At 38.1% G+C, this 24,906-nt stretch overlaps 1 protein-coding gene across 2 annotated transcripts; it reads left to right on the forward strand.

Annotated features, from left to right (window-relative positions):
- UBA3 (ubiquitin like modifier activating enzyme 3) lies at window positions 1-24,601 on the forward strand. Of its 2 annotated transcripts, XM_036331599.1 has the most exons (18): window positions 1-95; window positions 278-319; window positions 1,867-1,987; window positions 3,249-3,329; window positions 7,107-7,189; window positions 9,151-9,231; window positions 13,706-13,749; window positions 14,359-14,423; window positions 14,717-14,872; window positions 15,597-15,699; window positions 15,833-15,946; window positions 22,200-22,253; window positions 22,757-22,793; window positions 22,879-22,960; window positions 23,526-23,626; window positions 23,747-23,810; window positions 23,904-23,958; window positions 24,279-24,601. In XM_036331599.1, exons 1-18 carry the CDS (start codon window positions 76-78, stop codon window positions 24,365-24,367), a joined length of 1,392 nt encoding a protein of 463 aa, XP_036187492.1. In that variant the 5' UTR covers window positions 1-75; the 3' UTR covers window positions 24,368-24,601. The 2 variants fall into 2 exon arrangements, with proteins under 2 accessions (XP_036187492.1, XP_036187493.1); XM_036331600.1 differs by lacking the exon at window positions 278-319.
- The last annotated feature ends 305 nt before the right edge of the window (window positions 24,602-24,906 follow it).

The following is a 24,906-nucleotide window of genomic DNA, read 5'->3' on the forward strand; positions in this document are numbered from 1 at the left end:
GCCCCGCCCTCCGGCCCCGCCCCCGAGCCTGGCCCCGCCCGCCGTGGGGGCACCTGGGAAGAGGCGGAGAACAATATGGCGGATGGCGAGGAGCCGTAAGTACCCGGGCAATTCGGGCACCGGCCGGGCTGGGTTGTGACCGAGTGCGGCGGTGGGGGGTCGCCGTCGCCACTAGGGGTCCCCCCACCTCCCGCCCCGTCTCCCCGCCCCCCATCCTCTCGCGGCGCCCAGTGTGTAGCGTGATGCTGACCCTTCTTTTATTCTCTCTTTCTTTTAGGGAGAAGAAAAGAAGGAGAATAGAGGAGCTGCTGGCTGAGAAGTTAGTGCTGCCGGGAGGCCGGGGCCCTCTTCGGGGACCCCCGCCTCCCCTCCCCAGGCCTAGGGGACCAGCCGCAGCGGGCCCGGGGGGCTGGGAGGGGGCACCCGGAGCACAGGCCGCGCGGTCTCGGTCCCCGCCCGGGCCCGGCCGGTGCTTGGCCGCAGGTCTGGGGACCGCCTGGCGCCCCTCTCCCAGCGCCCCCGCGTCAGAGACGTGACCTTGGGAAGGGCTCTGACTTGCACACGAAGCGAGTACTGGCCGCTCGTACACACGGAGACAGTCTTAATTGCAGACTCTGGGAACTTTCTATGGTATCGGACTGAGCGCTTCGGCCACTTTTGCAGAGCAATTGGCTCCTAAAGGAGTGTTGACGCCAAGAACGTGTTGTGCGCATTTACCCCCCGTCCTGCCGCTGGTCAGGGGCTTGGTTTTGCGCGGTGGGGCCGGTGTCGGCAGCCCCCGCCCGGCCCGCAGGGTCCCGCTCCGGCCCGCAGGGCGGGGGGTGTGGCGCTCGGTCTCTCCGGAGCCGGTCCCGGCGGCGCTTAGGCTGCAGGTGTCGCCCCCGCAGGAGATTGCAATGCAGGGGGCCGGCCTGGAGCTGCTTTTCACGTTCCTCCCCACGTTTGCTTAACATGATAAAGTTATATGCCGAGCATTGTACCAGGGCCTCATTCTTACCCCAAGTAGCTATAAAAACCTGTAGAGGAGTTTTATGGCTGTTACGGTCACAGTGCTATTAATTGTGGAACCAAGTGAGCTATAATATCAAAACCCAAGGTCTTTATTGCCAGGCCATACTTATTGGTCCCTTTTGTTAAAATTGGATATTAATAATATATTTGGATGTAGAAGTTGTGGGGTTATAGGAAATGTGAAAAGTAAACATCATTACTAAGTAGATAGAGGAGTCCAGTCTTAGAACACGCTCAGCTGTGTGATATAAAAGATTCTAACCTAAAACATTTTGTGTTCAGTGGCAACAAAAACCATCTCATAGTATTAAAGAGATTCTTTTTTGAAAAACTGGGACCTCTGTTTCAGATAAAAATGTGTGAAAGTTCCTTTCATCAAAGATCTTTAAGTCACACCTTTCACACTTGGAAAGGACCCCGAGTTATATTAGATGTGAACCATCGCAATTCTGACAGTGGAGTTACATATTTATTTTCCTCTTATAACGTATTGCCTGACCCAAGTGTGTGGAAGGAACAGATTGGGGAAGTTTGCAATGACCTTTTATAAATTCCAAATGTATAAAAGCCCATTTCTCACTGACTAAACAATATCCTAAGTTTGATTTTGGCTTGCTTTAGGAACCCAGAAACAGGTAGACTGATTTATTTAATCAAACACATGGAGTTCTTACCTTTAGATAAATTATAATAGCCCAGAAAAATAATTAAAAGCGTGAGCATGATCACATTAAATAATTCCTTTTTTATTGAGCAGGTCTGGTGTTACCTTTACTTTTGGGGAAGCCATAATAGTTGTAGGTGCGGTTTTTTTCATACTGACCTTTGCAGCTGAATTTACTGTGTTCTGTGCAGAATGGCTGTTGATGGTGGGTGTGGGGACACTGGAGACTGGGACGGTCGCTGGAACCATGTAAAGAAGTTCCTCGAGCGATCTGGACCCTTCACACACCCTGATTTCGAACCGAGCACTGAAGTGAGAAACATTTATTTTTATTTTTAAGTAACTCCTCTAATAGTTTTGTTTCAAAAATAAGATGCTTTCTTTTTCACTTGCTCTTATAGTAAAAATACTAATAAAATTGTGTAAGTTATCTTGAAATACTAAGTTGAATATTTGCAACTGATTTTATTTGAATGGCTAATATTTAAGTCATTTTTGCATTTCTCATGTAATATGTTGACTTTTTTTTAGTAAAATAACTTTATAATCTCATTTAAAATTCTAACTTATACTTCACTTTAAATTTTAGTTTAAAGTGATTTCTGAGACACACTCCACTTTTAGTTTTGCTCTTAGAAATTACTTTTGATAGGAAGATAGGTATGCTTGTTTAAATCTTGGAATTTAATTCAACTGAGCATCGTAGGATTGAGTATAACTAATTGCATGTTAAAAATTATATGAGTTCTGTAAAACGAATGGAATTTTGGATAGTGTCTGACTTAAAGCAAATGTTCAATTAGATAAGACTTATTTTTTTATTACAAGGTAGAAAAAGTATCCTTTTTAGTAAACTTTTATGTCATTTGATGTTTGTGAAGAGATACTGTTTTGAAATAAAAATATTGAGCTACCCCTAGAATTAAAGTACAAACTCTTGGATTTGACCAGGGTCTCACCTGAATTACTTTTCTCTCCTTTAGCCTTTGGACAGAATTGACAGTGTTCTGCCTTTCTTTGTCTCTATCTTATTTTCCTGTGCTTTTGAATTTTTTTTTTGCCTGATTATTTAAGATACTTTTGTTAAGTGATTGTTTTGAATTGTATTTCTGTTGATAAACAACTTTCTAAGAATTTTATCTGTTTGTTTTTTTCTTCCTGAAGACCTTTAAACACCTTGTGCAGTGTTTGATCCCCAGTTCTTAAGATTTTTATACTTTTCTCTTCATAGGAAGCCAGTTAAATAATGAATTTGATGCTTTCCATCCCCTCTCAAGATTAAAAAAAGATAACCTTTAACTAGCCATAGTTTTTGTTTTTAGAAATAACCTTTAATTTCATACAATAAGAGTCAATGTAAACACATTGAAATTGAAATGCTCTGAAATCATTAGGGTTATAGAATTTCTGATTCTACCTTGTTCATAAATTTAAAAGAGTTTATTAAATAGAAAGTCTGCTCTTGATCCTCATTTGCATTTTTCATGGAAACATCAGAAACTATGGCTTGTTGTATTAATGGTACTTGTGTTTTTTATAACTAGGTTTTAATATGCCTTTTCATTCTTTACAGTCTCTCCAGTTTTTGTTAGATACATGTAAAGTTCTAGTCATTGGAGCTGGCGGCTTAGGATGTGAGCTCCTGAAAAATCTGGTAATATATATATGTAAATATATATATAAATGCATGTATATATAATATGTGTTTTTCTCCTTCATGGTAATTTTCCTTTTCTGTCATATTAGGAAATTTCTTTATTATGATTATTAACCTCTGTTTTGAGCCTTTGTTAGATAAGTTTAGCAAGTCAGCTTCCAGACGGTCTTAAATTGTAAAGTGCTCAACATAAATCATTGATAGACATTCTTCTGTTTTCTTCTCTGCTCTTTATCAAAGAAATCTTTGTGCATCCTCTCGCAAAGCACTCATTAATTTCAAATAACAAAACTGGAAATTCATATTTTAACATGCAATTTGCCAGTATTGATTATTTCTTTTGCTCCTTAAGATAACCCACTTAGATAGATAGGGCATTGGCTCATGTTATGTACTAGTAGATGGAGATGTGGTTCTGAGAGGTTACATGGATTGCCTCGCTGTTTTGGATGACAGTGATGGGCCTGGAATTGAATCCCGATGATCAGTTCTTAGTCAGGTGTTCACTGAACCATGTGTTAATTTGTTTTTAACGACTATCATTTTAAGAGAGGGTACTATTTAGTGAAACTGTTTCGTATACTGGTTTGAAATCCATAATTTGTGATTTAATTAATTCGTTTCATTAACTTCTGATAACCACAAAGAAGCTTTTTTTTTTTTAACAAGTATCAGTTTATTTAACAGAGATGGATAGGAGGAGAATTGATTGAGAGCTGATATATTCTAGGCTTCTACTGATGTGTAGAAAAGTGGAAATGCTAGAGTAGACTCCTTAGAAAATGAAGTAAAAGAACTAGATAAAATACCTAAAAAGTCAGCCATGTTGCTAAAGTTTAAATATAAACAACCATGTTAATTTTGCTAGGAAGCACAACATCACTCCTGGTGAAACTGCAAAAACTCAATACACTTCATGATACTTAGTGCTGTGCTGGGCTCCGTGGGGATTGCAGATCATCGTGTTCTCTGTCCTAATGAATATGAAGTTTCTCTGGGGAGACAACTCACACAAAATAAATAGCAATATGTATGATGTACTCTGTGGGGTACCCAAATGCCAGCACCTTGTCAGATATAAATACTCGAGCAGTGTGAGAACCAGAGTTCTAGGAGGGAAGGGTGGGTAGTGGTTTTGATAGGCATTGCATGTACATATTCCCTATTGCTTAACCATTTCCATTTTGAAGCTGTTATTTGCAAAGGAGATAGATACACATTTTAAATGTAAAGTAATTGGAGATTAGATCTGAAGAGTAGTCATCAATCAGCTTTAGGTGGCCATGTTATTTATTGCATTGCAATACCATCTTACACAGAAGAAGAAAATAGGGTTTTTAATTTTACCACTTGTTACTTTGCTTATTTCAGTACATAAGAGATACACGTCTTTTTATAAATTGATTGTATGCCCCCCGAGGCTCATTGTTAAAAAAAGAGTATGACATTATTATTATTTAATTGATATTTAGAGAGGAAGGGGGAGAGAGAGAAACATCTATGTGAGAGTGAAACATCAGCCTGCTGCCTCCTGCATGCTGCCTACCGGGATCAAGCCCACAAACCAGGCATGTATAGCATTGAACAAAATAGGTATTTGTGGGGCTTACATTTTAGTGAAAGGAAAAAGATAAGGAAAATACATAGTATGTCAGATGTTTTGGAGCAAGGAAAGATGAAATATAGGTAGCCTGGTCGGAAGGGAATGGGTTTATGAGGTGCTATTTGAGCAAAGAGGTGAGCAAGAACATTCTAGACAGAGGGAACAGCAGGTGCAAACGCTGTGAAGTTGGAGCATGACTGTCCTGTTCAAGGATAGCAAGGAGGTCCTTACAGCTAAAGCAGAAGTAGGTAAGGGAAGTATTTTCGGAGAGGCTATCGGAGGCAATGGGAGATGGAGATGTTTGAAATTAATACCACAAAAGGCATAGGAAGTTACTGTAAGAACTTAGCCTTTTTCTCTGAGTCAGAATGCCATTGGAGAGAGATTTAGGCAGATGAGTTGACTTGATCTGACTTTTAACCTGGATCACTGTGGCTGATGTATTTAGAAAAGACTAAAGAAGAATAGAGGAGGAAGCTGAGGTGAGGTAGAAGGTTGTTGCAGTCATCTAGCTAGAGATGACTGACTGAGGACAGGGCGGTAGTGTTGGAGGCAGTGAGAGGCAGTCAGAGGATGAAGTCAACAGGATTTGCTAATGGGTTGGTTGTGGGACAGGAGAGAAAGGAGTCAAGGATGACAAGGGTTTTGCCCTGAGCACCTGGAAAGATGGGCTTAGCATTCACGGACATGAGGCTGGGAGAAGGGCAGATTTGGTGGGGTTGGTGAAAAAGATGCTTGAGTTTGGATTTGGAAACTGTTGAGATGTCTGTTGGGTATGCTTATAAAGTTGTCTGGAAAAAAAAAAAAAAAGATTGTCTGAGATCACCAGAATTAAGCATAAGGGCTCTCAAGAATCTAGCCAGTAAAGCAGGAGGAAAACTGAATGTGGTAAAGTGTAAAAATTCTCATGCATGTAGTGACCAAGGGAAGAATGTGTTCTTAGGAATTGATCCACACAGTGCCAAATACTAGTACTTCAGACGGGTCAGGTCACTGGAGATGGCAACATGGAGTTCACCGGTGACCTAGACAAGTGCTGTTTTCAGTGAAGTGTGAGAGGGAACATTTGTTTAGAGCAGGCTTGGGCTGTATAAGGCCCACGAAATCATTTGGTCTGGTCCTGCCAAGGCATTAGGGATGAATTAAATGTTTGACCAAATACAGCAGGCTAATTTTTTAAATATATTTTTATTGATTTCAGAGAGGAAGGGTAAGGGAGAGAGAGACAGAAACATCAATGATGAGAGAGAATCATTGACTGGCTGCCTCCTGCACGCCCCACACTGGGGATCGAACCTGCAACCCAGGCATGTGCCCTTGGCTGGAATTGAACCCAGGACCCTTCAGTCCGTAGGCCAACGCTCTGTCCACTGAGCCAAACCAGCTAGGGCTGATTGCTTATTCTTGACTCAATACTTTTGTTGTTAATCCTCACCCAAGGATTTTTTTTTTTCATTGAATTTTAGAGAGAGAGGAAGGGAGAGAACGAGGGGTGGGGAGAGAGAGAAACATTAATTGGTTGCCTCCCACACCCGAGCAGGGCAGGAGATCAAACCTGCAATTCAGGTACATGCCCTTGATCAGGAATAGAGCCCGAGACCCTTTGGTGTGCGGGCTGACCCTCTAACCACGGAGCCACAGCGGCCAGGGCTTGACTCAATACTTTTAAGATATTTCTTTTACATGTGCAGTGTATCTCTCTGTGTGTGTGTGTGTGTGTGTGTTTGTGACATATGTACCTTATAATAGTTATTTCTGAATGGTGCATGCTTAATGTTATGTAAACTAAGATAAAGCTTGTATGAATTGCTTATAATAATATTCTGAAAAAAGACTAGTAAGTGCAATTAATTAGTAAGATTAGTAAAATAAAGTATCCAGCAATAGCAAAGCACTAAACTTTACAGATGTATTTATGAGATTATAAAACAACTGTAGAAATTTTGAATTGTTCTCTTTTGGTTACAAACTAAAACTGAGCAGTTACACATTTTGACCTTTCCAGGAACATAAATGTTATATATACTTTGTAAGTCTCTTTAACAATTGAATACGATTATGCAGAATTTATTATTGAGAATTTGTAGATTTAGGACTACATTGAAAATAAATGTCAAATTTTTCAAATGTGAGGGAATTTCTGCTTACTTGGATTTTTTTTATTCCCACAGGCTTTGTCTGGTTTTAGACAGATTCATGTTATAGACATGGACACTATAGATGTTTCCAATTTAAATAGGCAGTTTTTATTTAGGTAAGTTTTAATTTCCTAACAGAAATTTCCAACAGGTTTATGTGATTTGGGGGTGATTGTGCTCCGAAGACACAAAGTTCAGCCTCCTCCTCCTGGTGATTTCATGAGAGAGCAGCAGCTGGAATATTAGGCCCTAGTGAGGCACATTGGTGGGACACATGAGCCAAACTCTGAGTGGTGACTCTGGGACAGTGAAGTTGTGACGGAATTTGAGCTTTTTACAGAGGGAAAAGAGATGAAGAATGAAGTAGAAAAAGCCAGGAGCAATTGAAATGGAAGAAAGGGATAATTACCTTAGACATACATGAAATACAGAGTCCTCTGGGAATGGCTTGTTAGAGATAATTTTGAGAACTGGAAGTGGCACACATATGTAGTTCTGAGGAAAAGTTCATTGATAAATTTTAGTATGTAACATTTAGGGATTTGAGTGGCTAGATAAAAGTGTCTGTTAATTAAAGAATTATAGATGCGGAGGGATAATGAAATACTTTTCTTTCTCTAGTGATTAGGTTACTGACAGAAAGCAATCAGTTGGTCCTGGATATGCAGGGTGAGGTTAGGTTAGCAGAAAAGATAAAAGATTTAGGATAGGCATAAAACCTCTAACTTACCTTTGTGGAAGTTCTTAAAGAGATTGAAGAATGGGTTAAACTAAGTCAAGTTATTGAAATGTTGTTACAATGTGAACTCTTCATTTAACTTTTATTTATTTCTTTATATTTTAACCCTTGAAGTTTCCCTTCTCTATAGAAAAGTTTTGGTGTCCTTGCCAGTCTAACTAACTTTGGTGTGTAAATGTTCTCAAAAAAACCACGATCGAGTTAATTGGTTATCATAATAATGGCCATGCCCTTCAATTTGTGGCTAAAATAATGAATGAGGATTTTAAAAACATATATGTGAGAGAAACATCAATGATGAGGAAGAATCATTGATCAGCTGCCTCCTGCATGCTGTACACTGGGGATCGAGCTGTAACCTGGGCATGTACCCTGACCAGGAATTAAACCATGACCTCCTAGAACAGGTCTACACTCAACCACTGAGCTCGCTGGTGGGGCTCTTTAATATTCCAATTTTAAATAAAATAGTCACATTGATTTTTTAAAATTGTTATTTTTAAAGTGTTTATCCTGTACTTACATATGAAGGAGATAAGAATATGGTCATTTTTTCCCAGGTGTTCAGTCCAGTGGGTATGATAGACCTATATATATATAACAAAAATATGCTATAAAAAAGTAGTAATGAAGCACTTACTATGTATATACTATTTGGGAATGATTTCTGTGAGGAGAATGAGGAAGTACTAGGAAAGAATATGTCATCTGCACTGAGATGAGAAGAGAGAATTCCTGTCATTTCTTACTTATAGCTATGGTTATTACCAAGGAATGATCTTTTAAGGCCTTGTATTTTTAGCTTCATGAAAATATTAGTGACATTTGAATTTTAGATAATGCCCTTAGAATTATTCCTTTTACAAAAATGGGATTCCGACTTACTACAGGACACAAAATTTATTACTTGTGATAAGTGAAGGCTCCTGCATCCCTAGAATGAATTTCATTATGTATATTTCAGCCGAGACCTGCATAGTAACATCTTTAAGTTCTGGGATTCAGGGTAGATACTTGGAAGGCCCTAGGCCTGGGATAATTGTTTTTTTACATTGAGAAATGCTACAATGAGAAATGACCATGAAACATGCCATTATTATGCTTTCTCTAAGGGAATAAAACTTCTCTTTTTCATCTAAATACTTAGACTTGTCAGTACTTAATTTGGAACATTAATAAGGGTTGACATTTTGATTGTCCATCCCAAATACTTAGATATAAATATTTCTTCTAAATGTCCTCTAATTAAACTCAACATGGATATTTTTATGTTTGAAATGATGCAGCCCATCTAGATTTATGTCATGAGTAATGACTGAAATATCATTTTTCCTGTAGGCCTAAAGATGTTGGAAGACCTAAAGCTGAAGTTGCTGCAGAATTTCTAAATGACAGAGTTCCGAATTGCACTGTAGTTCCGTATCCTTTTCACACACAAAAAAATTACTTGATTTTATGAAGCTTTTGTGTGTTTTTCTGTACTATGAAAGACATGTTTAACACAGAGAATACAGACAAGCGAAAAGAAAAAGATCAGTAGCAGTAAGTTATTACCGAGCTACCTGCTGATAACATTTTGCTCTATCTTCCAGTGTTTTCTGTAAGGTTGTATACATTATTTTGCACTAATTTTTATTTTTATTTATTTATTTTTTTAAACATTGAGTTTTTACAGAGAGGAAGTGAAAGGGATAGAGAGTTAGAAACATCGATGAGAGAGAAACATCAATCAGCTGCCTTCTGCACACTCCCCACTGGGGATGTGCCCGCAACCAAGGTACATGCCCTTGACCGGAATCGAACACTGGACCCTTGAGTCCGCAGGCTGATGCTCTATCCACTGAGCCAAACCGGTTAGGGCTGCACTAATTAAGCTGCTTTTAACTAGTACTGTTGTTTATTCAGCATTATTGCCCTTATGTTCAGTGTCAGTTGCATATCTCCTCTACTAGACTCTAAGCCCCTAGGTTGGATCCAATTAATCTTTGTGTCTCCTGAAAGTAGCAGATAAAATAGAGAGTCAGTATATTATTAACCAAATGGAAGTGTGTCAGAGTCAATTTATTTATATAAGAAGTATGTTTTTTAAAAAGTATTCACTTTCTTGGTTTTCATACCTTTAGATCAGGGGAATTTTTAGTATTTATAGAAATTCAGGAGATGGGATTTGCTGTATAGAAAATCCTACAGGATACAAAGTCAGCATACAAAATTCAATTATATTTCTGTGTGCTAGCGGTTAACATGTGGAAACTGAAATTTAAAATACAGTGCCATTTATAACCACGTTAAAAAAAAACACCTTACGTGTGAATAAAATAAGTATATGATTTATATGCTGAAAACAGTGAAATGCTGATGAAAGAAATCAAAGAAGATCTAAATAAATAGAGAGTTCATGTTGAGGAATTGGACAGTTCAACATAGTAAAGATGTCACTTATCCCCAAATTTGTATCTAAGTTTAACACAACCTGCCAAAATCCCCGGAAAATTTTTGTCAGTACAAACCAGATTATTCTAAAATTGATATAGAAAGACAAAGGAATACCTAAATGCTGAAAGAAAAAAAAAATAGGAGGGGTTACTATCTAATTTCAAGAGTTACGTAGTTACAATAATCAAGACTGTCGGATTGCCAGAGAGAGACACACAGATCAGTCAAACAGACAAGACAGAAATAGCCCCATGCAAGTATGGCCAATTGATATTTGACAAAGGGCCAAAACCAGTTTAACAGAAGAAGGATAATTGCTTTAACAAATTGTGGTGAGGCCAGTGGATAGCCATAGATAAAAAAATGAATCTCGACCTAACCTCCAAAAGTAACTCAAAATGGATTAAAGGTTTAAGTGTCAAATGTAAAACTGCAAAAACTTTGGAAGAAAACAGGAGAAAATCTTTGGGATCTAGGGTTTGGTGGAGTGTTCTTTGACCACATTAAAGGCATGATATATAAAAAATTTGATAAATTGAATATCAAAATTAAAAGCTTTTACTTTGTGAAGGAGGATGAAAAGACAAGCTGCAGTTGGAGGATACTTAGGAAGCAGGTGTCTGACTAAGGACTCAGAGTATATAAAGAAGTTTCAGACTCAACAGTAAAGATGATGCAGTTAGAAAATGGACAACAGAGAAAGATGTTTCCCTAAACATGGTAAAAAGCACATGAAAAGGTGTTCAACATCACTAGCTATGACAAATCTAAATTATGGCCACATTGAAATATTATCACTCAACTATAAGACTATCTAAAATTAAAATTATAATAATTTTAATTATTTAAATATTTAATAATTTTTAAAATGCTGGCAAAAGTACAGAAGAACTGGATTGCTCATTGCTGGTGGGAAATGTTGTACTGCAAATCATCGAGCTGGACAAGACGCCTAATGAGCCAATTAGTTAGGAGTCATCTTTATTGCGTGCAGGTTCAGAGCAGATTACCTCTGTCAAATTCCTGAACAAATACAGGAGGGAGTATTTTTTTTTATATATATTTTTTTTAGTTTTTTGTGTAAGTTACTTTTGTAGACAGTTTGTAATTTTGAGTATATATTATGTTTAATATTTGTCATATTTATATAGACAATTTTGTAATTTTGAGTATTTATATAGACATTTGTAACCTTGGGTACATATTTATATAGACATCTGGCATCAGTATTATTGTATTAGTCCCTTATGTTAGATGGCTAGCTTGCAAGGTCAGACAGTTAAGTTTATCTTTTCTATTCAAGCAAAAAACAGTTATTTTTATAGTCTAAAAATAATAGAGTTGACCTACAGAATAAGAGACTAAGAATAACAAAGTAGTTCAAATAGCAGTTTCAAGCAGCAGTTTTTCCAAAGGGGGGACCACTATGCTTCAATGTAAAATACTATAGCCATCTGGAAAGTAGTTTGTTTCTGAAAAATCTAAACATACACTTTCCATATCACCCAGCAGTTTCATTCCTGGGCATTTATCCCTGAGAAATGAATACTTAAGTCTGCATAAAAACTTGTTCTCGATTGTTCAGAACAGCTTTATTTGTAGTAGCCCAAAACTGTAAACACCCCAAACATCCATCAATAAATGAATTGTTTAATGTGATACAGCCATACTGTGGAATAATACTCAATATAAAACTATACCAACTATGAAACATAATAGTTTGGATGTATATCAAGGCCATTATGCGGTATGAAAAATGCAATCTCAAAAGGTCATCTATTGTATGATTCTATTTATATAACGCTCTTCAAATGACAAAACTATAGAGATGGTAATAAATCGGTGATTGTCAGGTTAGGCATGGTGGGGGTAGGGAAGGTGTGACTCAGAGCAGGTAGCAGGAGGGAGATCTTGGTGCTGATCGATTGTATGTCTAGGCTGGTGGTTACACAGTCTACACATGACAGAACGATACACACTTGTACCAATGTCCTAGTCATGGTTTTGATATTGTACTAATGTAAGATGTAACTGGTGGGGGAAACCTGGTGAAAGATACAGGACCTCTCTGTACTCTCTTTACAACTCCCTGTGAATCTGTTACTTCTAAATAAAAGGTATAAAGATGCAAATACAGGCCCCTGTTGAGGAAGAAACAAACATGTACACCTTGTCTGTCCCCATTATTTAGATCTGGGAAACGGGCATTTTATAGAAATCCAGGAGATGGGATTTTTGGGTCTGGCTCCTTGGACCCCCCCCCCCCCCCCCCATGGCTGCTCCTCCAGTGTTTGGTCGGGTTCTCTTGATCTTTCTGTTCTAGTTGTCACTTATGTCCCCTGTTTGCCTAGCTTCAAGAAACAGAGATCTGAATGGGTGAGGGCTTGTATTGAATTTATTTTTTATAGCTTTGTTTGTAGGTCAAATTTTTATTCTTTTTCTATTTTGCTTTAAAAACATGAATAATGGATTATTTATTGTAATTTTAGAGAAGTATAACTTATATATTATTAAACAAAATTGCTCCATTAGAAAGTTAAACGCTTTGCATGCATATGGGTTGTTACAGTGGTAAGTGCTATGATTGGTTCATGCCAAGCCAGTTTTGAATGGGGTTCTTTTTCCACCCCCAGGCAGGGGGAGACTGCTGGTAGGGTTTTGTTGGATTAAAGAAAGAGACTTAGAAAACTAGTAAACTGAGAGAGGAAGAAAGAATTCATCTCTCTCTCTACCCCCACCTCCACTCTCCAAAAAACCAATAATAAGTCATTGACAACTGAAAAAGTTGTTTTTTGGGATCTTCTGTGTGTTTTTTAAAAATTTTTTTTTTAATTTCAGAGAGGAAGGGGGAGAGAGATAAAAACATCAGTGATGAGAGAATCATTGATCAGCTGCCTCCTGCACACCCCTCATTGGAGACCGAGCCAGGCATGTGCCCTGACTGGGAAACAAACCATGACCTCCTGATTCATAGGTTGACACTCAACCACAGAGCCACACCAGCCAGGGTGTGTGTTTGTTTTTAATTAGTTTTGCAGTAACTCTTAAAATCACCCAGCTAAATAGGAACTAGGATATACTTGATCCCATCGCTAAATGTTTATTGTCTCTTGGCTTGATGCTGATGGTTGAGGATACACACATTATGCTTTCCCAGGGCTCAGGATTTGATACAAAAACAAGTAGAAAATATTAGAGTCATAAATATAATTAAATGATATAGGGGTTCAGGGATGAGAGGGAGACTAAGCAGTTCGGGAGAGGAGTGTTATAAAAGTGGTTTTGTCAGGAAGTGGCTTGTGTTCATTTTGTCATATTCCTTGAATTCCACTACTTTGAACATTTATGATCTATTTCTTGTTTTAAAAATACATTTATAAGTTTTTCCTTATGGTATTATCAAATTCACTTTACAAATTACAAGCTTAGCAGTTCACGTTCCTTTACTTATATTCAGACATTTCAACAAGATCCAGGATTTTAATGACACTTTCTATCGACGTAAGTTGTTCTCTTGAAATTCATCTCCCACTAAATTCTAACTATTACTTGGTTGGTAGCTATTTGAAGGTTATTTAGTTGTTTTCATCTCGTGGTGTTGCTTTTCAATAAGGTTGTTGACGGGTTGAAAAGAGCACAGTGCCATTGTTTTAATTCTTACTTGACACCATTAACTGCATTTTTCTGCATTGACTTGAGTAAGGATTAGGAGATGTTTGTATATGTGTGTGTTATAATAAAAAGTGGGTTTTGTTTTTGTTGTTAATCCTCACCTGAGGATGTTTTTTCCATTGATTTTTTTAGATAGAGTGGAAGGAAGGGGGAGAGACAGAGAAACATTGATGTGAAAAGAGACACATCGATTGGTTGCCTCCTACATGTGCCCCAACCAGGGCTGGGGATTGAGCCTACAACCAAGGTATGTGCCCCTGACTGAAATGGAACCTGCCCTCAGGCGTATGCTCTAACCACTAAGTACCCCAGCCAGGGCTAAATGTGATGTGATGTGATGTGTGTGTGTGTGTGTGTGTGTGTGTGTTTTCTTAGAAGGTGTAATTATGATGTACCATGGCACCTTTAAAAACTAAGCTTGCATTTTTTTTCTTATAGAATTTCATATAATTGTATGTGGATTGGACTCTATCATAGCCAGAAGATGGATAAATGGCATGCTGGTAAAGACTTTAGTGTTACAGTTCTCTGAAGTTCTTGCTGTTGCTCTTAACACACTGAAAATTAGAATTGCATATCATATTTTTTAAAAATCAGAGCTTAATTTCATTTAAGTTCATGTACTTGTTTATTGCTATCATTAATTTTTAGGTGAGGACCAATATTGCTAATATCCCTTGATTTGATATATTAGTATATAGTCATGTTATTGATTTGTGGAATTACTTGACAGCATGCTTTGTCTTTTGAATTCTTATCCCCTTCTCCTTTTAAACGCTTAAAATAATTTTCCTAGATATCTCTTCTCAATTATGAAGATGGTGTATTAGATCCAAGCTCCATTGTCCCTTTGATAGATGGGGGGACAGAAGGTTTTAAAGGAAATGCCCGGGTAATTTTGCCTGGGATGACTGCTTGTATTGAATGCACTCTGGAGCTGTATCCACCACAGGTAACCCTAAAAAGCACCTGCATTTATTTTACAGTATCTTGGGATGGAATTATGGTTGAAATATTAAATCTATTCAATATTTAGAATTTTTAATTAGGGGTAACAAGATTTTTAAAATCATGCTGAGAAGAAAAAATGATAAAATATGAAATTTGCTCTATTTGAGGAAAAAATACAGTTTTGATACTATTGTTTTCATAATTTATTTGTATTAATTTATTTGGGAGTAGGGATTAAGGGATCAGTTTAAAATTGTATGTTGGGTAGAGCTACCATCTGTTTTCCTTGCCTGTGATTGTTTTTGGGAAATAAAGATACCAAGGATGAGAATGATCTTTCCAAAGATGAGGCTCTTTCATCTATATATCCACTTTAGAGGACAGTTAGAATTTTGATATATTTATGAGTATTCACTTGGAATTAATTTCACTCTGTGAATTTGCTTTTGTTTCATACCTTCAGATTTAGATCAGGTACACATAACAAATTTGAGAATTTATTCAGCATATTTTTTACACAGTTTAACAAAGTTAAATTTACATAGGGAAAACCTGAGTGAAGTGACTCAGCTACTTTTAGAAATCTTAATGGTTTAAAAGTTGTTTCTATAAGTGGAGGGCTAAGGTGAATTATAACAAACTGTTACAAATTAAATCATAACTAGAAATTACATTTTTAAAATAAGTCATTGTTTTAAATCCACTAAAAAGGGCTTGGTTTTTAGGTTAATTTTCCCATGTGCACCATTGCATCTATGCCCAGGCTACCAGAACACTGTATTGAGTATGTAAGGCTATTGCAGTGGCCCAAGGAGCACCCTTTTGGAGGTAAGGAACCTAATTTTATAATCCAGAGTTACAGTATTTATTCGTCTACATTACTCATTTTGATAATTACATCAAAAACAAGTTGATTCATGTTTCTGTTTCTGTTTTTCTCTCCTCTTTTTTCCCCTAACAGAAGGGGTTCCATTAGATGGAGATGATCCTGATCATATTCAGTGGATTTTCCAAAAATCTCTAGAGAGAGCATCACACTATAATATTAGGGGTGTTACATACAGACTCACGCAAGGTAAGTTAGCAAATTGCCATGAATAATGATCTTGGGACGATCCTTTTTTTACTGGCTCGGGATACTTTGGAGGAAATAAGTGATAAGTGATTTTAGACACTACCATCCATTTGAAGTTCAGTAAAGGTACCATGGAAATAATAGTTTTCAGATGCCCCAAAGTTGGAAATGAGCAGCAGAATCCATACTACTACTTAGCTAGAAGGACTTTGATAAAATCATTGAATCTTATTTACTTAGTATTGGAAATTGACTCACTCACTTTATCATTCAATGAAGAGCAATTTATCACCACCTGGGGCAATCTGTTTCACACTTGGACAAGACTGTTAGACAATTATCTATTGAGCAGAAATTTCCATCTTTAGTTTGTTCTGAGTATTGTCCCAGGGTATACCATATATGTATAAACCTAACTCCCTTAAGTAATAGCACTTAACACATTGAGAACGTGGTCACATTCCCTCCAAATCTTTATCACTGCCACGAACTTCCCTAGTTCCTTTAACCCTTTGACATGTGCCTGACTTTTAAGTCCCCATCATGTTGTTTTTTTATAACCATATTTCAGTTATCCATAATTCTCTTAGCTAGGTTAGAATCTACATAGAATATCTAAAATATTCTTATTTTAGATAACAGCCTTCTGATAATTCTGATAATTGATGTAGCCTTAGAGGAGAGGAGGGTTTTTTGTTGTTTGTTGCTAACATTGATCCTATATTTTCAACTTTTTGAGGTAATTGCCCACTAAAATGTAGAAGTTCTTCTATATATGCAGTTGCTAAGCCTCATCTGTAAGACTGAATTGGCAGAGAATTGATGTCTGAATCATACTTCTGATCTGGCCCTAGATTTTAGGTTTTATCTCATTCTATTGATCAGGCCTTCTTGAGTACTTTGTATTTCTTTGTCTTGTTCATAAGGATGTCATGAAAGACCTTTCCAGATGTTCTAAGCTAGTCAGAGTGACTAAATGAGACTAGTCCAAGAGGACTTGTCTCAGTGAACAATCATAGTGCTCAGTCTTAGGGATCAATGCTTCCTGGTCTAGGAACTCACAGTTCATCCTTTATAGAATTTTTCCAAGGTCATTGTCAAGTTCCCAAGAAAGAACTTTGTCTTTTTGAAAATCTGCCATTTCTCTTCTGTGATTATTTCCTTATATACAGCATAATGATGTCATAGTAATGTCATTTGAAAATTCCATTGTTACACACTGCTTTTTGCTTCCTGAACTCTCCTATTCTGACCTGCTTTGTGTTCCTTGACCACACCAAGCTCATTCCTATTTTTGAGCTCTAATATCCTCCTGATCCTTATGCCTGCACTGGTCTTCCTTGGACCCCACAAGCCTGGCTGCTTATCCCTCAGGTATTAACCAGTTCTCCTGATCATTCAACTGAAAATGACTTCTTAACCATTCAGTATTTTACCTTTTTATAATTGCTCAGAACTAATGCTAGTCTCATTTTTCTCTGCAAGGAATATTGCATACTTGCACACTCGTATACATCCCTGCTCCGGGGCCTTTGCCCTTGCTGTTTACTCTACAGAAATGCTCTTTCCCTGGGTCATTGTATGGCCAGGTCTTTCTCAGGGTTTAGATTTCAGCTCAAACTATCACTTCCTGAAAAAGGTCTTCCCTGATCATCCAACTGTAACATAGACCTCATTTTACTCTTCTTCACAGAACTCTTCAGTATCTGAAATTTCCTCCTGTACTGACTTGAGTGTTGTCCCCCACATCAGCATGAAAGCTCTATGAGAGCAGGTGACTTTTGTGTAACACCTAGAACAGTGTCTGGCATATGGTACACGTTTGGTAATGGTCTGAATTAATAAATGAATTCAGTTTGTCCTGATCAGGAACTGGAAACTCTTTTTCATATGTATTCTCATTCATCCCTTTGGACCTTTGAGCAGGTGCAGGCTTTGCAACCTGGTGATGAAGGGCCTTCACAAGGAGTACAAAGCAAAATGAGAAGTGAAGTCCAGCTTTTTTAAGGGGTGGAGGGTACGGGGAGTCCTTATCATTTTGGCAGTGCTCTTTTTTAAAAAAATTTATTTTAAAATTAATTTATTTTTCAAAAAATCTTTATTGTTGAAAGTATTACAGATGTCCCCCCTCTACCGGGTTCCCACCCCATCCCAGGTCTTCACCATCCTATTGTCTGTAGGTAATGCATATATGCATATAAGATTTTTGGTTAATCTCTTCTTGGCCCCCCTTCCCTCCTACCCTCTGAGATTCGTCTGTTCCATGTTTCCATGCCTCAGGTTCTATTTTATTCATCAGCTTATTTTGTTCATTAGGTACCTTGTTCATTTATTTTTATTTTTAGATGCAATTGTTGATAGATATGTATTTATTGCCATTTTACTGTTCATATTTTTGACCTTTTTTTTCTTTTCTTCTTCCTCTTCTTAAAGAAAATCCTTCAACATTTCATGTAATACTGGTTTGGTGGTGATGAACTCATTTAGCTTTTTCTTGTCTGTGAAGCTCTTTATCTGACTTTCAATTCTAAATGATAGCTTTGCTGGGCAGAGTAATCTTGGTTGTAGGTCCTTGCTGTTCATCACTTTGAATATTTCTTGTCACTCCTTTCTGGCCTGCAGAGTTTCTGTTGAGAAATCAGCTGACAGTCATATGGGCGCCCCCTTGTAGGTAATTGCTTTTCTCTTGCTGCTTTTAAGATTCTCTCTTTGTCTCTAACCTTTGGTATTTTAATTATGGTGTGTCTTGGTGTGGGCCTCTTTGGGTTCCTCTTGTTTGGGACTCTGCACTTCCTGTACTTGTAAATTTATTTCTTTCACCAGGTAAAGGAAGTTTTCTGTCATTATTTCTTCAAATAGGTTTTCAATATCTTGCTCTCTTCTCCTTCTGTCACCCCTATAATGCAAATGTTGGTGCCCTTGAAGTTGTCTGAGAGGCTCCTTACACTATCTTCATATTTTTGGATTCCTTTTTTTTTTTTTTTGCTCTTCTGATTGGGTGTTTTTTGCTTCCTCCTATTCCAAATCATTGATTTGATTCTTAGCATCTTCTACTCTACTGTTGAGTGCCTGTAAATTATTCTTTATTTCAATTAGTGTATCCTTTATTTCTGACTGGACCTTTTTCATGTCTTTGAAATTCTCAATAACATCCTTGAAAGTCTCACTAAATCCATTGAAGTTCTCATTAAGTCATTAAGCAATGTTATATAACCATTGTTTTGAACTTTGTATATAATAGTTTGCTTGCTTCCATTTCATTTAGGTCTTTTTTCTGGAGATTTCTTCTGTTCTTTCATTTGTGACATGTTTCTTTTGTGTCTGCATTTTGGCTGCTTCCCTGTATTTGTTTCTATATATTAGTAAAGCTGGTATGTCTCCTTGAATTGGTAGAGTGGCCTTGTATAGTAGGTGTCCTGTAGGGCCAGTGACTCAGCCTCCCCAGTCACCTGAGCTGGACAATTTAGGTGTGCCCCTGTGTGGGCTATGTGCATAGTCTTGTTGTAGTTGAACCTTGATTGCTGTTGGCATCACTGAGAGGAATTGACCTCCAGGCCAATTTGCTGTGAGGACCAGCTACAACTACAGTGTGAGCTGCTTTGCAGGAAATACCCCTATGGAGCAGGACTTGCTTAAGTGGGGCATTTGTTTTCACTGGGTCTGCTCCTTGAGTGTGTTGCTTGTGAATGTATAGAGTTGTAATCTGGTATAGTCTGAAGCTCTCCACCAGGTGCAGTGGCTCTGGGGCCTCCCAGGAGGTGCAAAGTCATCCACTGCCTGGGGCTGCCCGGCAGGAATTACAGAGAGATCTGCAGATTTCTCCTATTTGTATTGGGCTTGGAGGTGTCCCGGTAAGGCCAAGCTGTGAAGGAAGGCAGGCTGTTGCTAGTGCTGGTTCTTATGCCTCTTATTAATAGGTTTGGGGCACGCTGATGGCAGTTGCTGCTTGTTTGAGAGATTTTAGGAAAGTCTGAAGCCTGAGCCAGGACAGGCCATTCATATGGAAAAGCCACTGCAAACAGCCTGGGTGGGCCTGCGAGTTGGTTGAGGTGGGGTCTCAGGAAATCACCAGGATGGAGCCAACAATGTGAGCCATGCTGATGGGAACTCAGATACAGCTGCCAGTCAGCTCTGTGACAGGGGCAGGGGAGGGAGGTCTCAGCATAGGAACAATGACCCCTTTGAGTACCCCTGCTTGGGAGAAAGCCACCCCCGAGTTCTTGCTCCAATGCCAGACAATCCAGTTCCTCCCTGTATTTCCCTGAATCCCTTCTGAGTCGTTGCCCCAGGGCTGGAACTCAGAGGAAGCTGAACCGTGTAAATTTGTGTGGTGGCTTTTTTTTTTTTTTTGCTTTTCTTTTTAAATATATTTTATTGATTTTTTACAGAGAGGAGGAGAGAGGGACAGAGAGTTAGAAACATCGATCAGCTGCGTCCTGCACACCCTCCACTGGGGATGTGCTCGCAACCAAGGTACATGCCCTTTACTGGAATCGAACCTGGGACCCTTCAGTCCATAGGCTCATGCTCTATCCACTGAGCCAAAACTGGTCAGGGCTGTGTGGTGGCCTTTTAAGAGGAACTGCCTGGGTATCCAGCATCCTCCCTGTTACTCAGCAACAATCCCAGCTGGTTTTTACAGTTCAAAGTTTCAGAGACTTCTCTTCCCATCTCTGGAACCCTGGGCTGGGGGGTCTGGTGTAGGCCTGGGAACCATGGCTTCTCATGTAATGCCTCCGCAGGGGAGATATCCAAATTAAAAACACGCCACACTGCCCAGCTGGTGTGGCTCAGGGGTTGAGCATTGACCTATGAACCAGGAGGTCATGGGTTTGATTCCCGGTCAGGGCACCTGCCTGGGTTGTGGGCTTGATCCCCAGGGTGGGGCGTGCAGTAGGCAGCCAATCAATGATTCTCTCTCATCATTGATGTTTCTTTCTCCCTCCCCCTTCCGTTCTGAAATCAATAAATATATTTTAAAACAACAACAACAAAACACGCCACACACTGGTGTTGGACCAGCCAGTTCTGCGCCTCTGCCCCTCCTACCAGTCTTGATAGACTTTCTTTATTTCTCTAGTTGTAGGACTTCCATCTAGCCAGATTTCAGGTGGTTCTGAGTGATGGTTGTTCTGCATTTTAGTTGTAATTTTGATGTGGTTATGGGAGGCAGCAAGTACCGGCGTTTACCTATGCTGCCATTCTGGCTCTTGCTGGGCAGTGTCTTCTACTCCTTACTGTTTGTGACTACCTGCTCCTTTCACTACGTCCTCCTGTATGTGGCTCACTGGAGAACATCCAGTTTAACTGTCATCAGATTAGCTCCTCCCTACTTCTCCTGCTCTGGAATTATACGTAATCATATGATCAGAATTAACTTTTTAAAAACAGCTTTCCAGACTTAACTGACTTCATGTCTTCTAAGAAATTTGCCTTTTTTCTGAAGTTTTTGAATCCTGCCTACACCAGAAGTCCCATTTTTCAGTGCTCCCTCACACTTCAATATAATTAACATAGGTATTGCCTTTGTAGTTTTTTTCCTAAGGTGAACAATTCAAATGTAGTCATAAAATAGAGTATTTTCTACTTAAAAAATTGTTTAAGGTAGAGCTTTGTTCATTGCTAATCTGAGTACTGATATAAAAAGTAGGGTAGAAATGGAGAACTATGTAATAGAGGAGTGCAAGCTGTAGAGTGAAATGAATATAAGGTAATTCTTGTTCATTATAGTTTACCCAACCCTTACTGAGTATAGTATTATATCACGTATCAGTTAAGGTTATGCACTTTGGGGTGATCTGGGTTTCATATACCACCTCCATCACTTACTAGGTATATAGCTGTGGATGTGGTACAATTTCTCTCAACCTCATTTTCCTTGTCCATAAAATCAGAGTAAGACGACTAACATAAGGATGTTAGGAAAATTCAGTAACATCTATTTAATTTTCACGATGTTCTTGGAACACAATAAACACCCTAATTGTTAGCTATTATTCATGGTCTCATCTATGAAGCTTAGTGAAGAGTTTACTTTTCTTTGCTAATGTAACTTCCTTAAGAATCTGAACATGCTACAAAATGATGGGAATGTGGAAGAAGATTGCTTCATGGTTCAACTTAAGTCTATTTTGTCACTTGAAAGCCTGACAAATCAAGTTGTGGAAAATGTTATTTAATAAATCATACTGCCTAACTTAAGATACCTACTTTTTGAAAGAAATGCTCGTGTTTTAATCAGTGTGTTTTTCAGGGGTAGTAAAACGAATCATCCCTGCAGTAGCTTCCACAAATGCCGTCATTGCAGGTGAGGAAAAAAGGCCATCACTTGACGCTCTCTTTCCTTTAGTTTTTGATTCGATATCTAAATTGACATTTCTGCAGCTTCTTGATCTCAGAAAACTGTTGCAATAGGAATGTGATATCTTTTAGGTGGATGGTGTAATTAAGCTGTCCAAAAAAGAATTAGCTATTAGGCCTTGCATATAATTTGTTTTACATTATATCACATAGTGCTCTGTAGGAAGCAGATATTTTCATACCATTTCTGTTTAATCTTTATAACAGGCTGCTCATTAATCTGAAGAGGAAGGAAAACATACTCTATTACTTGGACTGCCCCAAAAAAATATAAAATGTTACTACTTTTTCAGTGTTTTAAAAATAAGAGTATATAAATTTTAATCTCTTTTTAATCAATAGCCTTGTAAATTTATCTGTTCTGATTTACTACTGACTTTCTAAAAAACGTCCAATTTTAAATGTTTAATTTTCATTGAGTTAGAGCATGTTTATTTTCTCCCTTTTCAGCTGTGTGTGCCACTGAAGTTTTTAAAATAGCCACCAGGTAATGAGTTTTATTTTTAATATGGATGTAAGTTTCTGTTTTGATCTGGTTCAGTTATATAAATGTGGACATTTTTTCATTACAGCGCATATATTCCCCTTAATAATTACTTGGTATTCAATGATGTAGATGGACTGTACACATACACATTTGAAGCAGAGAGAAAGGTTAGTAGTATTATACTAATGGGAACTTTTTTTGATCATGCATACTTTGATTTTTAAATGTTAATAAATGAAATTGCCCATAGCCCAGTGGTTCTCAACCTTGGCTGCACATTAGAATCACCTGGGAATCTTTTTAAAATCCTGATTTCTGGGCCTCATCCTCCGGAAATTCTGTGTCTTTGTTATGGGGTGGGGCCACAACATTAGTAACAAAAAAACAATTTCCGGAGGATGAGGCCCAGACATCAGGATTTTAAAAAGATTCCCAGGTGATTCTAATGCAGCCAAGGTTGAGAACCACTGCCATAGCCTAAGTTTTATCTAGCTTTCAGAACCTTAGTTACTATACTATATATCTTTTATCGTGTAGCCTGAAAGAACTACCATGTAGCAAAGTAATTTAGGAAAAATGGCTGATCATGAAAAGCAAAGATTTTTCAAGCATAAACATTCATTCATAGGAAACATGCATGGTTATAACACAGCTTCATTTTTATTTCATTATTATAAGGAGACTATTATTGGTGCATGTGCTGCTGTGATTTATTGTGTTTCATATATGTAGGAAAACTGTCCAGCTTGTAGCCAGCTTCCACAAAATATTCAGTTTTCTCCATCAGCAAAACTACAGGAGGTTTTGGATTATCTAACCAATAGTGCTTCTCTGTAAGTGTTCTGGACTTCTGTTATGTTGTAGAAATATTTTTTGATATTTTAAAACTTTAAAAACAAGAATTGTTTTTTTAAAAAGTGATTTTTGATTTTTCCCCTCATACTTATATTTAGGCAGATGAAATCTCCAGCCATCACAGCAACATTAGAGGGAAAAAATAGAACCCTTTACTTACAGGTGAGAAGTGTTCAGTTTTTATTTCTTTCACAATTACATTAAAAGTCTAATTTCATTTAATGTGTTTTACATTAAAATAATTTTGTTTTCTAGTCAGTAACCTCTATTGAAGAACGAACAAGGCCAAATCTCTCCAAGACATTGAAAGGTATTTTAAATGAGTATATTTCATAGTCAACTTCTTTTTTTGGTAAAAGTAACAATTCCTTTTAGATTTGCTGTTAATACTTTCAAATAATGATTTCATCTTAAATACTTATATCTTTAGAAATAATAGATTTAATTGCTCTTTTAGTAGAATACACAAAAATATCTAAAGAAATCAAACATATTACTGTCTTTAATCAATATATTTTACTGATGTTTATCTTAACCATAATATTCTATAGTTTGTGTATCTGTGTGTCGTTATCGTTTTTGTTGAGTTTTTATTTTCCCCTTGGGTTAATTATGCTTTTTCTGTTTTAGAATTGGGACTTGTTGATGGACAAGAACTGGCAGTTGCTGATGTCACCACACCACAGACAGTACTATTCAAACTTCATTTTACTTCTTAAGGAAAATAAATCTGCACATAATAGAAAATTTATGAAAATACTATACTTTGTGGATGCTAAGAAATTTGATTTATTTTTAGCACTAGTATTGCTGAAATTTGACCTTTTTTTTTTTAAAATGTAATGAGCCACTCTTTTTTAATAACTGTCCCTTGAAGACAAAATTTGGGGTTGGTGCTTGTAAGTATTTTCATTAATAATCTATATATATAAAAGCCTAAGCAACTGAACAACCCGACTTGTCAACCGATTGCTATGATATGCACTGACCACCAGGGGGCAGACGCTCAACACAGGAGCTGCACCCTGGTGGTCAGTGCACTCCCACAGCCAACCTTCTGTGGCCCCTCCCTCCAGCTTGCCAACCTCCCACAGCTCCTCCCCCAGGCCAGCCAACCTCCTGCAGGGCCCCCCCCCCCCCCCCCCAGCCAGGCAACCTCCCGTGGCCCTGATTGCCGGCCAGGCCGAGGGACTCCACTCATGCACGAATTCGTGCACCGGGCCTCTAGTATGAGAAATAATGCTTAGAGAGAGAGAAT

This window comes from Myotis myotis, unplaced genomic scaffold, assembly GCF_014108235.1.
Source record: "Myotis myotis isolate mMyoMyo1 unplaced genomic scaffold, mMyoMyo1.p scaffold_m19_p_13, whole genome shotgun sequence".
Lineage (NCBI taxonomy): Eukaryota > Metazoa > Chordata > Mammalia > Chiroptera > Vespertilionidae > Myotis > Myotis myotis.

Excerpts from the sequence above, each read along its gene's own strand:
- UBA3 (XM_036331599.1), top strand. The coding sequence starts at position 76 with ATGGCGGATGGCGAGGAGCC. Across the intron at positions 96-277 it reads ATGGCGGATGGCGAGGAGCC|GGAGAAGAAAAGAAGGAGAA; the intron begins GTAAGTACCCGG and ends TCTTTCTTTTAG. Across the intron at positions 7,190-9,150 it reads AATAGGCAGTTTTTATTTAG|GCCTAAAGATGTTGGAAGAC; the intron begins GTAAGTTTTAAT and ends TTTTTCCTGTAG.